The 16,898-nt window shown below is 38.5% G+C and overlaps 1 protein-coding gene across 1 annotated transcript; it reads right to left on the bottom strand.

Annotated features, from left to right (window-relative positions):
- Positions 1–380: 380 nt before the first annotated feature.
- Positions 381–15,943, bottom strand: LOC129752578 (uncharacterized). Its single transcript, XM_055748352.1, has 4 exons — positions 15,849–15,943; positions 1,763–2,116; positions 869–1,696; positions 381–809 (listed from the first exon to the last, which is right to left on the bottom strand). Exons 2-4 carry the CDS (start codon positions 2,096–2,098, stop codon positions 381–383), a joined length of 1,593 nt encoding a protein of 530 aa, XP_055604327.1. The 5' UTR covers positions 2,099–2,116; positions 15,849–15,943.
- Positions 15,944–16,898: the final 955 nt, after the last annotated feature.

The raw sequence follows: 16,898 nt of genomic DNA, 5'->3' as shown, positions 1-16,898 counted from the left end.
ATTGGAATCCAGAAGGTCATCGAAGAAGAGGCAGACCCAGAAACTCGTGGCGGCGAAGCCTAGCCGCTGAAATCCGAACTGTCGACGAGAATCTTGACTGGGACCAGGTGAAGACGCTGGCTCCGGATCGTCAACAGTGGAGGTCTTTTACCACGGCCCTATGCACCGGAGGATCGGCGCGGGATCATTAAATAAAAAAAAAAAAAATCTAATGCAGCATGGCTTACAAAAAAGATGCTTTAACAAGAAGTTATGTAGGTATTGGTGAAAAAAAAATTGAATAAGAATCATCCTGATCAATAACTTTTCATCAGTTGCTCTCTAACGCTGTATTTATTCGTTCTAGCATAATCTGGCATTTGTGAGAATGAAATCCTATTTTAATTGATCAATGTGCTTAAATCATTTTCTTTTCCTTCCTTTAGCGCAACCGAAGTAAATTTCTTGCACCGCGCCCTGAAGCAATGTGCTGCTGTAAACTCAATCGCGAGAAGAACAAACGCGATACCAAACCCAACCAACATCCAAATGTATGCAGAACGCAGCTCATTCATTCCCACCGAAGTGAATTCCGCCGCTCCAGATTCACAGCGTGGCTTCGGAGCTATCCAGAGCACATTGTAACGCCGAACTATGCCAACTTCCTTCTGCCAGAGTAGACGTTGCCGAATGAGCTCCCGATATTTGCTTCCTTTTGAAAGAGGTATGCTGAAGGGGGGTAGTTTGATGCTGTCCAGTTCATGCACCTTGCAAGTATCCTGGGGTGTGAATGTCTCCATTATAATCCGGTGTGCGGTATTTTCTTCTATCTACAATAAAAAAAGAAAGTTTCAAAATATAAATTTTTACAACAAGATGTAGAAGCTACCTGAAAAGCAAACATGTCGTTCTTCACTCGTTTCATCCCAGTTTGAGCATCAGCAAAAGCTTCTTTACCTAAAGGTTTAATCTTCTGGAGAAAGACTGATTGCACTGCGAGGTCAGAACTTTCGTTCAAATACTGGTACGCATACTGCGCATTTTGAGCCCCGACCTCTAAAGGAGACTCCACCAGATCCGTTAATGATTTAATGATTGTACTGGGACTCTGCAGCAATGCAACTATACAGGCCGAATAGGAGGTAAAAAGAAAGAAATTCGCTAGTTGTACCCAAAACAGTAGAATCTTGGCTCCATCATATTTCGGATACAGCTCAAGATTCTGCTGACACAGAGTGCCTACGATGTACATCAATGATTCCAGTGGAGTCAAATGTTCCGTTTTAGTAATGCTTCTTAAAATCAGCAGCCCTATCCAATAAACTCCGATAAACCCAAAGCAGCTGAGCCAAACTCCAAAACTGAAAGGTAGCTCGAATATGTTGGTTACCAAAGACAGCGGTGGTTGTTTGAAAACGAATCTAGCGTTAATGGTCAATGTCACAATCGTGAAATCCAACATTTTCATCCGCTCCGGGGTCATCAACACAGCTCCGGCACAGAATTCCACAGCTTTCTGTCCAAACTCCATCAGTACACTACCCGACGAAAAGCTCCCATTGACCCTACAACCTCCTTTCTCGAGCTGGATCGCATTACGTGTGAAATTGAGATCGTACATCAAGTTTTCTATGAATGGATAATTTGCCCGTTCAACTAAATCGTCGATGTTTTCTACGACTTCGTTCCAATCCTGGAGTAATTCGGTCTTGGCCATCTAAAAATTCAAAATACGTTCAAGAATATTGTTATCATTTTAAAAATGTCTTTCTTTACTACTCACTCCGATTCCCACCGGCATCGAAAACGCCTCAAGGTTTCTTCTTTCAGCCGACCGAAAATCCACCAGCCGCAGTGCTCGTTTCATGGTTTCCACCTCGGTCAAGTCTCGATTACGGTAGCAAATCTCCGCAAACTTTACCTCTGCGGAACGAAACGGCTTCCAGCAATCGTACAGCTGCCAACGTGTCCAGAACAGAGCAATCTCCACGTGGGTACTCGGCAAAATATCCACTGTTTCAAACAGGGCGGTAAATTTTTCTAGAGAGTGCTCCAATTCGGTTCCATTACTTTCTTCCGCAACTTGATCCAGGAAAATCCAGTAAACATCAGTTAACATGAAGGCGTTTATGTTTTGCTTTAAATGATAGAAAAGATATTAGAATAACTGTGCATAAGTGCTATATTTGATACATTGTTAAATATATTAACATCGCTGTTGATGGAATTATAACAGTTTTAGTATCTTTATCTGTCGATTTATACATGCTGATATGATTTATTGATTGAAATAACACAATAGAAATATAGCAGAGATGCTTCGAGAATCTGAATCATGACTCAGAACTTAGATTGGAACCTCAATAACTGAATGAGGTGCAGAATTCTGATACAATTTTTGGAAAAGGTTTTTTTTGTTGTTTCGATTATAGTCGTTTTACCATCTTTATGGCATTCGCGACTTTATCAACGTTACAGTTGGCGGATCGTTATTGAAAAACTTATCCGGTACAACTGTGTTCGATATTTACTCTTGGGCTCGAACTCGCGGACACCGGCTCAGGAGACAACAGACTTGCCAACTGAGCTATATCACAAGCCCATTTGGAAAAGGTACTCATACGATGTAATTTTAAAACTTTTGATCTTATTCGTTATTTTATTGCAAAAAACGAAATTCTACTTCAGTGTTCAGATATTGGAATCTGTATCCTGTTCAGAATTCTTGATTTTAATGGTGCATCTTCCTTGAGACAAAAGCTTTAAATTAATTCAAGTTGAAATTATATGATGTTTCACTTTCTAAATTTTGTATTCCTAGCATTGGTCTGCAAATCGAAAAAAAAACAAGTTTTACCAATCTGGTCTTGATATTGATATTACAGTGGACGATTTCAAACACCGGAAGAAAGATTTGAACAGCAAGTAGTCAGAGAATCGTTTACCCAGACAACCATTTGGTGGGTATATAAAATTTGCAACACAAATATACGTGCAAATATACGTGTAGGTAAACATATCGCATATAATGCAGCAAAACAAGTATATACGTATAATTTTGAAGGCCATATAGGTACATTAGCAACCATATCATTGATTAGGATTGCATTGTCGTAATAAAATCAAGCAATGTATTTAAATACGATAAAGAATATGCATATGACGCACATTGTAGGTGCAAATATACGAATTATCGTAATAAAAACATGCAATGTATTTAAATGCGATAAAGAATATGCATGGGCCGCACATTTTAGGTGCAGATATATGAAAATGAGTTTAAATAACATTCATACGATATAATCTGTAAAATAATATACGAATTCTGGTTGTCTGGGTAACTCTCTGGAGCCACCATTTCTTTGTATACACACATTATTTCTGTCGATTGCACTTTTAAAAGTCCTCGTGCGTTCGGTTTGTCCAACTTATATTTTTTGGTAGTAGTTTCAATAAAGAGAAAAAATGAAAATTAAATTTTGCAATGCGAAAGAGGAAGGAGTTTACTTAAATAACTATAAGCACTAAAAACTAGCACCAATTCTGCTCTAGCACCAATTCTGCTATAGAGCTTGATTCTGTGCATCATATTAGCCATGTGAGCCAAGTCTAGCGAAATTAACTGCGGCTTTAGTGCAGAAACTGGTATAACCCTATAAAAGCACTGTGCTGTGCTAAGTTGATGCTATAGCGTTGGCGGGCAAAATGCTGGGAAAATGCAAATGGCGTTCAAATGAGGTACAAACCATACGAGTAAAAAAAAATCGATTTTTGTTTCGCTCCATTTTTCTGCCATGATAATGAAATTTTGTTTATGTTGATTTTCGCTTATGCATATTTAGGGGATCTGTGCATTTTTTACATGTTTTTTTTTTATTTTTCGGGTGAAGATGACCTGGAATCGAACTCACGACATATCTATGGCTCTGACATTTGACATTGACTCTGCTTGTGAACCTTTAAGGTCCGCGCTAAATCTTAAAAATAAAGCTGGTGTAAAGCTAACAAAATGCAAAGCTTTAGTGCTTATGGTTACTTGTTTACTCTCGTAACCTCTGGCGTTCCGCAAGATTCCTTCCTTGGACCGCTTCTTTTTAAATATTCAATGAATAAATGAACTGTCTCTTGTATTGAAATTCCCAAACTCACTCCATAAAAAATGCGTAAATGTGCTCGAAGTGCCCTTATTGTTTTTTTTTTACCGGAGGAACTTTTTCCAAAGTTCCGGAAGATTTCATGAAGAACTTTTTCCAAAGTTCTGGAAGATTTCACATATAGTGCCCATACACAAGAGCGGTTCTAGAATCTCCGTTGTTCAACATGGCTTCCTTAAAAGGCGGTCAACAGCGACAAACTTAACGGAGTTTATCTCAAGAGTTTCACAATGGATGATGAAAGGTCTACAAGTCGATGCTTTGTACACCGAAATGTCCAAAGTCTTCTATGTGTTCAACATACACGCTCTTCTGTCGGTGCTGTGCAAAAATGGAATAATTGGCACTTGCCTACAATGGATTCACTCATACTTAATCGAAAGAAAGCAATACGTAAAGCTGGAGAACGTGAGGTCCAGGACTTACTCGGTCAACAGCGGTGTACCACAAGGGACCCTTTTTTCATCACTGTTATGAACGAGTATATGCCGATGATTTAAATATTTTTCTGAAAATTCGTCACCCAAATTGCACGACTTTGAAAAATGCTCTACACAGGTTTGCGGAATGCTGCAGCAGGTTTGGAATAAAAATCAACGACTCTAAATGCAATGTTGTACCATTTTCTCGGAAATTGAGCAACATTATGTGCCAATACTGCCTGGGAAATGACTTGATTGTGCACGACAAGCCTCAATAAAAAACTTGGGAGTTGTATGAGACCACAGAGAACAGACAAAACAAACAAAATTTAGATCAGTTTTGAACAGGTCGTATGAAATGTTTGGCATATTTCAAGAAAATCGCTGTTAAAGTTTTGTAACACTTTCGTCCAACTGCGTAATAGAAAAATATCTTAAAAGTTAATCGCTATTCCCTTCAAGTTAGAAGTGCTAAATTTTGGACAATGGGATGCAAAAGTGATACTTTTGAGAGCAACCCACTTCGAGATGTATAGAATCAGTACTGATGGTAAGACTGATCGTCAAGAATGTTGCTAATTGACTGGATATGACCGATTTCTCCTTCTGTTAGTTATTTCGACTGCCTCATTAGTGCAAAAATAAAGGAATGAATAAAAGTTTATCACCGTTACTTTTTATACGTTTTATACTTACTGACCTTTTTACTGACCTTTCCCCAGGTGCAACAACAACCGAGCGTCTGTTCTCCAGGTCAGGGGCGGCTCAAACAGCGTCTGTCTTGCAGCAAGCGGCTGAATTTATGAAATGCGGCTCCCGCCAGCTAAGTCCAAGATGGCAGCCCCATCGCGGGATAGGGACTTTAGGCTAACAACCTACTGCTCCTGATATCTTGTATTGTTACAGAAACTGAGAGAAGAAATAACCGAATTGGAACTTTGGCAACGACTTTTAGCATGAAAACACGGACTAGAATTGGAACTTGGAATGTTTTGACCCTTGTCCAGCCAGGAAAGCTGGCTCAACTTGCTAGAGAAGCTAGCCGCCTCAAGCTAGAGATATTGGGACTGAGCGAAGTCCGTTGGCCTAACACTGGAGAACACAAGACACAGTCCGGGCAAGTACTGCTTTACTCTGGCATACGAGGAGAACATGCTACTCGGGAACGAGGAGTTGGTTTCCTGTTAAGCCCGCAGGCCCATGCGGCCCTCATAAGATGGGAACCGGTAAACGAAAGAATAATCGTAGCCAGATTCAGAACACGGGTTAGAAACCTTACAATGGTCCAGTGTTATGCGCCAACTGACGTTGCCGACTTGCAGGAGAAAGAGCAGTTTTACAGTCAATTGAACAGCGTGGTTGAGAGAATTCCGAAGGGTGACATTCAAATCCACTTAGGCGACTTCAACGCAAAGATTTGCTCCGATAATCAGGACTTTGAGCGCATCATGGGGCGCCATGGTCTAGGACAGATGAGCGAAAACGGAGAGCTGTTTGTAGAATTTTGTGGCAACAACAACATGGTGATCGGTGGATCGCTCTTCCCCCATCGACCAGCACATAAGGTCACTTGGGTATCCCGAGATGGCCGAACAGAAAATCAAATTGACCACATCTGCATCAGTCGAAAATGGAGAAGGAGCCTTCTTGATGTCCGCAACAAACGAAGCGCAGACATTGCATCTGACCATCACCTCGTCCTTGGCGAGATACGACTGAGAGTTGCGCGTGTCCAACGGCGCGAGGATAAAGTCGGGTGTCGATACGACGTCCGCCGGTTGGAGAATCCAGAGGTGAAAAGGGCTTTTGTTGAACAGCTAGAATCCCGAGCCTCGGAGCTGACGACAGACGGAACAGTCGAAGAACAGTGGTGTGGAATCAAGAATGCCTTTATCACGACGAGCCATGGTACTCTCGGTAAAGTTTGTGGAAGACGAAGTGAATGGATGTCGGATGAAACCTGGAGGATGATCGATGATCGGAGAAAGGCGAAAGTCGGAATTGAGCAGGCATGTACCGGGTCAGCCAAAGCAGCCGCCCGCTTACGATATGCGGAGCTGGAAAAGGCAGTTAAACGAGCTTGTAGACGAGACAAGAGAGCCTGGACAAACTCCCTAGCCGAAGAGGGAGAAAGAGCCGCCGCCATTGGAGATATCCGATTATTATATGAGATTTCTCGCCGCCTTAGTGGTGCAAGGACTAATGCAAGAATGCCGCTGAAAAACCGAGCAAGTCAGCTGCTGACAGATCGAACAGATCAGCTCAAGCGTTGGACTGAGCATTTTGATCAACTTTTCCGAGTTACAAATAGCAAAGGCCAACAGAACCCGCAGCTCGAGGCGCCCACAGTGAGTCGCATTAATGGCGTCAACTCGGAAGCGCCCTCACTGGCTGAAATAGAAGCGGCAATCAAGGACATGAAATCCAACAAAGCGCCTGGAATCGATTGCATTCCTGCTGAAATGCTCAAAGCCGACCCTGCCTTGTCAGCACAAATGTTGCACCGTCTTTTCGCTGACATTTGGGATACTGCAACATTCCCGGCCGACTGGATGCAGGGTATCCTCGTAAAGGTCCCAAAGAAAGGAGACCTAACAGAGTGCGGTAACTGGCGTGGCATAACTTTGATCTGTACAACCCTCAAAGTACTCTGCAAAGTGATCCTGAACAGGATCCAGGAGAAAATCGACGCTACACTCCGACGGCAACAAGCTGGATTCCGATCCGGACGATCATGTGTGGACCACATCACAACGCTACGAATAATACTGGAACAAATCAACGTATTCCAGGACTCTCTTCTACTGGTGTTCGTTGATTTCGAAAAAGCATTTGACCGACTGAACCACGAAAACATCTGGGCTGCTCTTAGACGACGAGGGGTCCCAGAGAAACTAGTCCATCTCATCGAAGCACAGTACGAGGCATTTTCGTGCAAGGTCTTGCACGACGGTGTCTTGTCCGAACCAATCCCAGTAACTGCTGGAGTGAGACAAGGATGTATTTTGTCACCGCTGCTTTTTCTCATCGTAATGGATGAGATCTTGACTGGATCGATTGACTGTAGACCAAACCGGGGATTGCCGTGGAATCCTTCAACAATGGAGCAACTGAACGACCTTGACCTGGCAGACGATATTGTTTTGCTCGCCCAAACACAACAAGACATGCAGAGCAAACTCGACGACCTCACCGAAAGCTCCAAGGCAGCAGGTCTCAAAATCAATGTCGGAAAGACCAAGTCGATGGAAATCAATACAGAAAATCGTTCCAATTTCGTGGTAGCTGGACAACACGTTGAGACAGTGGAGTGCTTCCAGTATCTTGGTAGCCAGATTACGCCTGATGGAGGTACCAAGAAGGACATCGAAACCCGGATCAGAAAAGCCCGATTTGCGTTTGCGAGTCTTCGAAACATCTGGCGGTCACGCCAGATCTCTCTACGAACTAAGATCCGAATCTTCAACTCAAACGTCAAATCCGTATTGCTGTACGGGTGTGAAACTTGGTGCACATATGCGGTGACGACGCGAAAACTGCAAGTTTTTGTGAATCGCTGCCTGCGGAACATCATCCGCGCTTGGTGGCCTGGCAACTGGATCTCAAACGTTGAACTTCATCGCCGGTGTCATCAAAAGGCGCTAGAAATCGAGATTCGGGAACGTAAGTGGAGATGGATTGGGCACACGCTGCGAAGAGATGAAAACGAGATTTGCAGAGAGGCGCTTGACTGGAATCCAGATGGGCATCGAAGAAGAGGCAGGCCCAAAAACTCGTGGCGGCGTAGTCTAGCCGCTGAAATCCGCACAGTTGACGAGAACCTTGGCTGGCAGCAAGTGAAGACGCTGGCTCCGGATCGCCAGCAGTGGAGATCTTTTATCTCAGCCCTATGCGCCGGTCAATCGGCGCTGGACCCTTAGGTAGGTTAGGTAGGACTGCATAACAGTAATTTGAAACCTCTGTTTTGCATATTAAAGGTGAACAAATTTGCTATCGATCATCTGAACATCCCAAGCAACCAAAAGTCTCGTTAAAAATGTCGAACACAGCTTAATCAGCATAATCAATGTGCTGAAATTCCTTTTATTCAGCCCAAAATTTAAGTTCTTATTGAAACTTTGAAGTTCCATTACAGATTTGAACGGCCTTCTATTCAGCCTACAAGTAAACGTTTAATCAGCGAAAACAAAAAAATAATTTTCCTCTCCTCTCTCATTTTGGTCACCACCAGCCCATGTGATGCTGTCGGTTTCTCGGCATCCATCTTTATTCCTCCCATCCCTCACCTCCCTCAATTGATCTTACTTAATTGCTCTTTTTTAAACTTTGTTCGATACATGCCAGCAAGCACGCCAGTTCTGCTACACAATTATTTGATTCGCTTCCTCAAGCAATCAAACAACTTTATAGAAAAAATTAGTCCTGGTACCAGATTTGAACCCGATCCTCCGAGGTGATAGCCAAACACGCTGCCACGATGCCACGCCTAGATGTTGCCTTGCCGGCAGCTAAAATTCGAAGTGGTTATAAGCTTCCTAGAATATCCGCAAGGGCAGCCAGCGGCCAGCAGCAAAGACGCATGTTGATTATTACTAAGAAGCATTACGAAAAGGCGTATAAATCAATCATCCGTTAAAATAATATCGGTTTAAAAAAAATGAATTCCATGTTTATAGCTGTTAAGCATAAAATTATACAAATTCTAGAGTTTATCTGATACTAAATTAATGAATTGCTTCAACTTACTTTCAATGTGTGATAAATTCCTGGTAAGTAAATACAGTTTGACGAAATTTCATAAAGTCAAAATATTTACTCTTTTCAAAAACAATCATTGGCGAGTAAGCTTTAAGTTGTTCTGAGTTGAAGTTTCAATATAAATTATACATTTCAACAATTTTCAAGCTCCAAAAAACGATTTATTTATTATATGCCCTTTTGTGATGTTTGTTCACATTTCATATTCATGAAATGGCGGACATGTCTCAAAAATGGCTATTTGAGGAACTATTTGGAACTTCGAGTCCATAGAAGGCTATTTGAGACCCAATTTGGAACTTTTATTCTGAATGGTGCGATTGACATGTCACAAAAAACGCTTTTTGAGGAACTTCTTGAAATTTGAAGTTCACAGAAGGCTATTTGAGGAACTTCTTGGAACATGAAGTTCATAGAAGGCTATTTGAGAACTAATTTGTAACTTTTATACTGTGTGGGTGCAATTGACATGTCACATAAATGGCTATTTGAAGAACTTTTTGGAACTTCAAGTCCATAGAAGGCGATTTGAGGAACATTTTGTAACTTTCATGCTCACATTCGAGAAAATTTGGTACCAATTCCCTTCGGAACCTTTGTTCAGCGAAATTCAAACTTTGGAGGCACGAGTTTAAGTAGATATGAGACTTTTGGTTGCTTGGGATCATTTTTGCACATCATCAACAGTATTGTTGATATTAGTGGCTTTATGAAGGAAAAAAAATATAAAAAACGCATTTTTTTAGAAAAAAATTAGTATTTTTTGCTTCTCCCGAGCATTAAACGCTAAAATCCTATTCACGTTTGGGACTCAAGCAACCCCTTCCCATGGTCAGATTGTTCTGAAAATTGGCATGTGATCTTCTGGTAAGCTAAAAAATAATTTCGACTCGGAGCGAGTGAGATTTACCATGTTGATTTCTTCATATACTATGTTTAGTATACTGCGGCTCGTTAAATTTTTCAATAATGCAGAAAATTACTGTTATGGTAAAGTAACCGTAACTTACTCAATTTTCAACCGAATTTGAAAAACAACCACTTGAAATCGTTGTTTCTAATTCACATTTAAGGCCAATAGAAAATAAGATTTTTTAAATGTTACCATCGAGTCTGAAACTTTAACTCAAACAAAATTTTCTCTAAAAAAATGCGTTTTTTATCATTTTTTCTTTCATAAAGCCACTAACATCAACAATACTGTTGATGATGCGAAAAAATGATGTTAAGATGATGGATAGCAAATTTGTTCACCTTTAATATGCAAAACATAGGTTTCAAATTTCTGTTATGTAGTCCGAGATATTTTAATCTAAGTACATGTACTTTTTTAATTTTTCCAAAATTTCAGATTTGGAGCATAACTCAAAAACTGTTCTACTGAGATTTTTTTGAATTTCATTTTCGGATTCAGCGTCAGATTTTACATTAAAAATGACCTTCAGTTTACTTAGTTCAAAAATGCTGTAAACTAGTTTTATTTATGAGTTTATAAACGATTACGCCTCTTCGAAAACTGGGCACTTGAAAATTTGATTTGTAACTTTTCAACGGCGCAATAGATGGCACTGTTTCAAGTAAATTTTCAACGTATTTTTTTATGTCGCCATTTGAAATTTTACACACTTTTTTGAAGATTTTTTGTTGGAGCTTGTGCGTCTGTTCGCTGTGATTAGACTTACATAGAGCTAAATTTCTCGAAGCATATAGAAGATATATAGATCCCTATACGATTGGATCAATTTTCGCCGGATTAGTTCGTACCGCTATAGAGTCCGCCGGTGTTGTTTGGCGTCCCTACCATTCATCCATACCATCCATACATTCATAAATATCAACAGACTAGAGAGAGTTAAAAAAAAAAGTTTCTGATAATATTTTCATTGAAGCTACCAAGTAATGTAATATTAACGTGTATAAAATTTGGTGTCAATCTGTTTAGTGATTTTTTGGTCAGGACAAGACAAATTTAGGAAAGAGCCTGTGAGAGACTCAAAAACAGCTAAAAATCAACTTTTCGAACCAAGTTCATAAGGTAAATTCTTGAGGAGTCCTAGAAGATCTAACAATGAGCTTAAACTCGAGTAAAAGTGAAGATGGTTGATTCCATGAGGTTAAGGAACGTGAGAGTATTTATCAAGCGCAATCCCAATGTTTCAATAAGAGAAGTAATAAAAAAAGATAATTTTTTATGACTGGTTCGTCTAGCTGACTAATAAACTTCATTTCTACAAGGTAAAAAAGCTGCCCGCCGCGCCGGTGAAATAAACCAAATGCGGTGGTCAAATCGTGCGCAAAATATTTGAAACGTACGCTGGGGGATATTTTTTTAAATTTCGTAATGGGCTGCAAAACAAACTCTTTACCGGGCACCTGGCGGGTTTCCAGACAGAAACTTTTCATTGATTAGTCTCTTCTAGATGTTCCGATAATAAAAAGAAGAAATTAAAAAAAATGTCTAATACTTGAGGACGCCGACGATCTGAGGAAGCTGCAAATCAGTCAGTGTTTCATGTGACAAATGTGGCCATTTTCTCCTGCATTGCAGTTCAATGGGTCAAACAAAGTTGAATCTCTGTTTTGGATGGATCTGGAATAGAGTGCCCCAAATGACCCGACTTTTGAAAAAGTTATGTGCTGCAGGCTAAAATTGATCCGAGGGATCCTGTATGAGATTTCGAGACATTTTGTTCGGGAGAATCATGAAAACCCAGTTTTTCATGGATAACTTTGGTTTCCTTCGGCCGATTTCTTTTGAAAACGGGGTTTCTTAAAGCCCAAATTATGAAAAGTATTTTATCCGAAGACTGCAAATCGATTCCAGTTAAAATAAAAAAGTTATTAGACTTCAAAAATGGGCTAACTTTTTTAAGCGTGGTATTCATCACGGTTAATGCTGCGTCGAAATATTCGAACGTCCCGACTCATTAACAATGATGAATACCACCCTTAAAAAAGTTAGCCCATTTTTTGAAGTCTAATAACTTTTTTATTTTAACTCGAATCGATTTGCGGTCTTCGGATAAAATATTTGTCATAGTTTGGGCATTAAGAAACCCCGTTTTCAAAAGAAATCGGCCGAAGGAAACCAAAGTTATTGATGAAAAACTAGTTTTTCATGTTTCTCCCGAACAAAATGTCTCTAAATCCCATACAAACTTCAAGCTCGTTGAGCGACCCCTTCCCGTGATCCGATCTGGCCCAAATTTGGCATGAGATCTTGCACGAGGCCTAGGATCAATTTTACGCTGCAGCGCATAACATTTTACAGGTTTTGAATTTCCCATACAAATTTGGGGCAGTCTAATCTGGAATCGGGCCATCACGCGAAAACTGTGGTGGAGTGATAAAAAGTTAAATAGGTGTTGTTTTTTCCGAAGGAGGACAATCGGCTTAATTTTTCATAACCTCTACCATAATAAAATTTTCGAATAATTTTGAAGGTAAAGTTTCAGTAAACAGATATTTTTTTTTATCGAAAATAGCTTTGATAAGAAAAAAAGGTGGTTCACAATATACATTATAGATGGCACACATCTTCATTGGACGCTATTTAAAAATCACTTGAAAAAACATCACAAAAATTTGCACATGTGCACATTTCATTATCTATTTACTAGGCAGCTTCATTCAAATTCTCATCAATTTCCGTCTATGCATTTTAAAGTTATTTACAGAACAAAGTGATGCATTTTTTCGAATGTACTTCTAACCCTGTGTTTTTATTATCCCCGGTGTACCCTATATTAACTTTTCGAAGAATAACTCGATCAATCTGAGCTAAATTCTTAAATTAGGATGTACTTATGTATAAAACTTTTCATGACTGAAATTGTCTAGCTAGTTTTATAATCTTAAATTCAGTAAAAGATAGCAGTTTTGGGAAAAACACTATTATTAAAAGAAACAATAGCGCCTGAGCATGAGCTAGCCAAAATTCATATTTTTTTACGTAAGTATATGTTTGAAATGATTTACAAGTAAGGAACTGAGATTTATTGTGATTGTCACTCAAGAAGAAAGTCTAAAGGATCTGTTTCACTTTATGGAGCCACCACTTCCTTTTCTTTCTCCCATGATATTTGTTTACATTCTTATGAAGTCCGCTTGTATTGCTCCTACAGAGAAAAGTTGGATTTTTGCAACTCTTCCAAAAGAAGAAGAAAAACTACCGCAAGACGTCAAAGCCGTTGCACTGAAACAAACAATTCAGATCATATTTATGAGTTTTTGCGGGCAGAAAAATCATTGTTTAAAAGTCAATTATGAATGATGCAGTGACATTTAAATCCGTTTTCAATGCATTTTACCAATTCTTAAATTATTTATCACATTTATTTAGAAAAGAAATGTATCGAATCATTGATTTGAAAAACAAAACGGGAAACCAATCTATTTCTTTATATATAAAAATCTATAGTATTAAGGGATTTATTTTCTAACTATAAAGCGAATGGTATAATAATAGCGACACGTCAAGAAACGCGACGGAACCAGCATCGCTTTGTTCAGAATTATTTATAGTCCATGTCATAATTACAAAAAAATATAGTGAAGGGACTGTTTTCGACGTCTCAAGAAAAAATCTAATTCCATTAATTTGCAGTAGAAAAGTTGACTTCAGCCTTACATATTTACCATTTCGTAACAAATTGAGTTATAAAAATATTAACTCTTATAATTGTAGAACAAAATATATTTTAAAAACTACTCTTTAATAATTAACATGAAATGTTTTTTATTACCTATTTTCGTGATAAAACAACTGAAACAACCACTGATTTAAAAAAAATGGATGCCTAAACCAACCCAAAACATTTTTCAGATTTTTTTCAATATCTTTTCTTATATTTTAGAAACATTTATTTAGGTAATTAAACAAACAATTTGAAAACATTTGACTACTTAATTTCTACCGAACAACATACAACGGAAGTAAAAAATATAAAAATAATAAAATGGAATCAAATGTGATCGACATCTGTGCAATCGGGAATTTCATTGACAACTTCTAATGAAAATGAAGCTTCCGATGGAGCAATCGTTGTTGTTGTTGTTGTTGTTGGAATTTTTGAACGATGCACTTCCGCTCTGTTTCGGAAAATTTTAAAAAGAGTTTTTCCCTGTTGCATCTGTTAACCGTTCCGTTGTGTTCAAACTTGCTTACCCAATTTCCGATTATTGTTGGGCTTTTGTTTTAAATTTTGGCAAGCTCTTCTTTTCCCAGTCCCAAAAAATAGTACCCAAACAAACAATGGACAATTGTATTAGGAGACGCATGCTTCTCCATTTCTGCTCTCAACAGCGCCATACCTGAAAGCGATTTTGATTTTGAATTTGCAAAATCATATTTCACTTCTACCTTCCTTTTTATTCGCATATGCTACTCTTTATCAAAGGACAACAAAAAACACCACCAGAAAAGAAGCCTCAGATATAAGATGATTATTTTCTTCAGTGTTACTCGGTTACACTGACGAAAATGCAGCCCATCAATCGAGCTGTCAAATTACGGTTGTCAAATTTCGGGTCTAACTACCGTTGCGTGAATCCAATTTTTCTCTGAATACGCAATATTGTTCCTTTAGCTCAACCAGTTCATACACACAAAATTTTCGAGGCCAGAATTTAGCAAAAATTTGCTCAAATTTGACCAGCTAGAAACTTAGCAAAAAAATTAGCAATATTTTTTAACTATAATTTTAGCAAACGAGAAAAAAAGATAGCCGCCGCAATTTTTACTCAATTTTTTAGCAAAAACCGGAAGAAAAGATCGCCCGGATCTGAAATTTCAAAATTTATTGTTTTTTCTCTGGAGAATCAGGGAGAACGTTTGATTATGAAATAGAATTCACAAATTTACTTCACTTTCAATTTATTTTTAATTTTTTTTTTAATTTAATTTCACGTTCGATCAACGGAAATTCCGGTTCCATCTTCATCGACGAATGCACCAGAGTGTGTGCCGGATGCAGCTCGTTGAAATTCCAGCTGTGGTCCCCTTTATTTCTGGTCTGATGGGGGTTTTGTGTTGCAGTTGTAACCTGAAAGAAAAACAAACAATTTTGGATTTAAAAATCGGAAAATTTGTACAATTTATAATTCGCCCTTACCTGTACGCATCCGGTGTCGATTTGGTTAGTATTTTGTTGTTGACTTAGCCACCACTAGAACCACAAGCATCGAACTTTCGGAACCGCGCACAATCATGTCTGTTTGTTATTTTTCTTAAAACCCGCGGCGGCTGTTGTCTGTGCACAAAGCGGCTAGAAAAACTTTGTTTTGCTAAAGTCAAGCAAAATGAACTTTCTAATTGCTAAAATCAAGTAAATTTAGCTTTTTGCTAACTCAACAGTAAAAAAATATTTTTGCTAACGGAAAGTAACAGCGAAATTTTGCTAAGTGGAGCCCCGAAAGTTTTGTGTGTATTTTAGGAAGTAATAAATAAATTCACTCACTTTTGACAGCATTGAGATTCAAGGGTAAATCAATCTCAGTTAAAGCAGATAAAAAAAAGGTTGCGCTTTACACTCACCTTGTAGATAAGTGAGGTTGTCAATTCCTCACACCTAGCATCGACGGCTACTCCGCTGTTCTTGCTTCCGGAAACGTTAAATTTGTCGTCAAATGATGATATTATGCGAACATAAAATCCGTTGTCCATGTAAATGTCCATCAAATTGTACAGCTCAACGTTATCGAAGCATCCAACAACAGTGACCGATTTAACATTTCGTGCCTTGAAGAAACTAACAGAAATTTTGGCGAAATCTGTTGCGTTAAAATACTGAGCTTCACCGTAAATGGTATGGATGCAACAAATGAAGAGGAATTCGAGAAGCATGCTTATCAATCGGTTTAGGAACAGACTTCGTTTTTTGAACTGCCAAGACCAAACATGTTGACAACCATATTATACCCACAATATGCTGTGAGAAAATTGAATAATCATTTTGTTTTTCCATTGGACTATTAACCAATTAACCAATTCAGCGGTAAATCATTCACTAACGAAACGAATTAACTTGAAGGTAAAATTGTTAAAAGGTAAAATTATTAAAATGAGATATAATTTTCCGTGAAGTTTTCTTTTTTGGGAACATTATTTAAAGTTTCGTTAAGTAGGTATAAAGCTACTAACGAATGGAAAAGGAAATTAATAAAGGCGTTGTGATGATCACTAGCTAGTTCGTGATCATAAACTTTATTCGATTAAGTTCGGATTGTGCATCGTGCTCAAACTTTCTACATGTGCGGTTGTGGTAAAAGATGAAACTCCTTAGTGGTGCACTAAATTTGATACATTTGTCATCTAAATTTTGCTCAAATTCAGTTTGTAGATAATTTTTCTGATATTTTTTTTCTTGTGTGCTGATACTTAACTTATATTACATTTCAGTGTTTTTTTTTTTAATTATATATTTATGGTATTACGTTTTAACATTTTAAGTCATTCTCAACTTTTATCAACGATGCAGCCATTGTCTTAACAGGCAAGTATACTACCATAGATCTAAAGCCCGAGCCCGATTTCAGTTTCAATTATTTGTTCGAAAGGTTTCTTTTTTACTTTTACTTTCTTATT

The sequence above is a fragment of the Uranotaenia lowii genome, chromosome 3 (genome assembly GCF_029784155.1).
Source record: "Uranotaenia lowii strain MFRU-FL chromosome 3, ASM2978415v1, whole genome shotgun sequence".
NCBI lineage: Eukaryota > Metazoa > Arthropoda > Insecta > Diptera > Culicidae > Uranotaenia > Uranotaenia lowii.
This window is presented reverse-complemented; position numbering and strand designations above follow the sequence as displayed.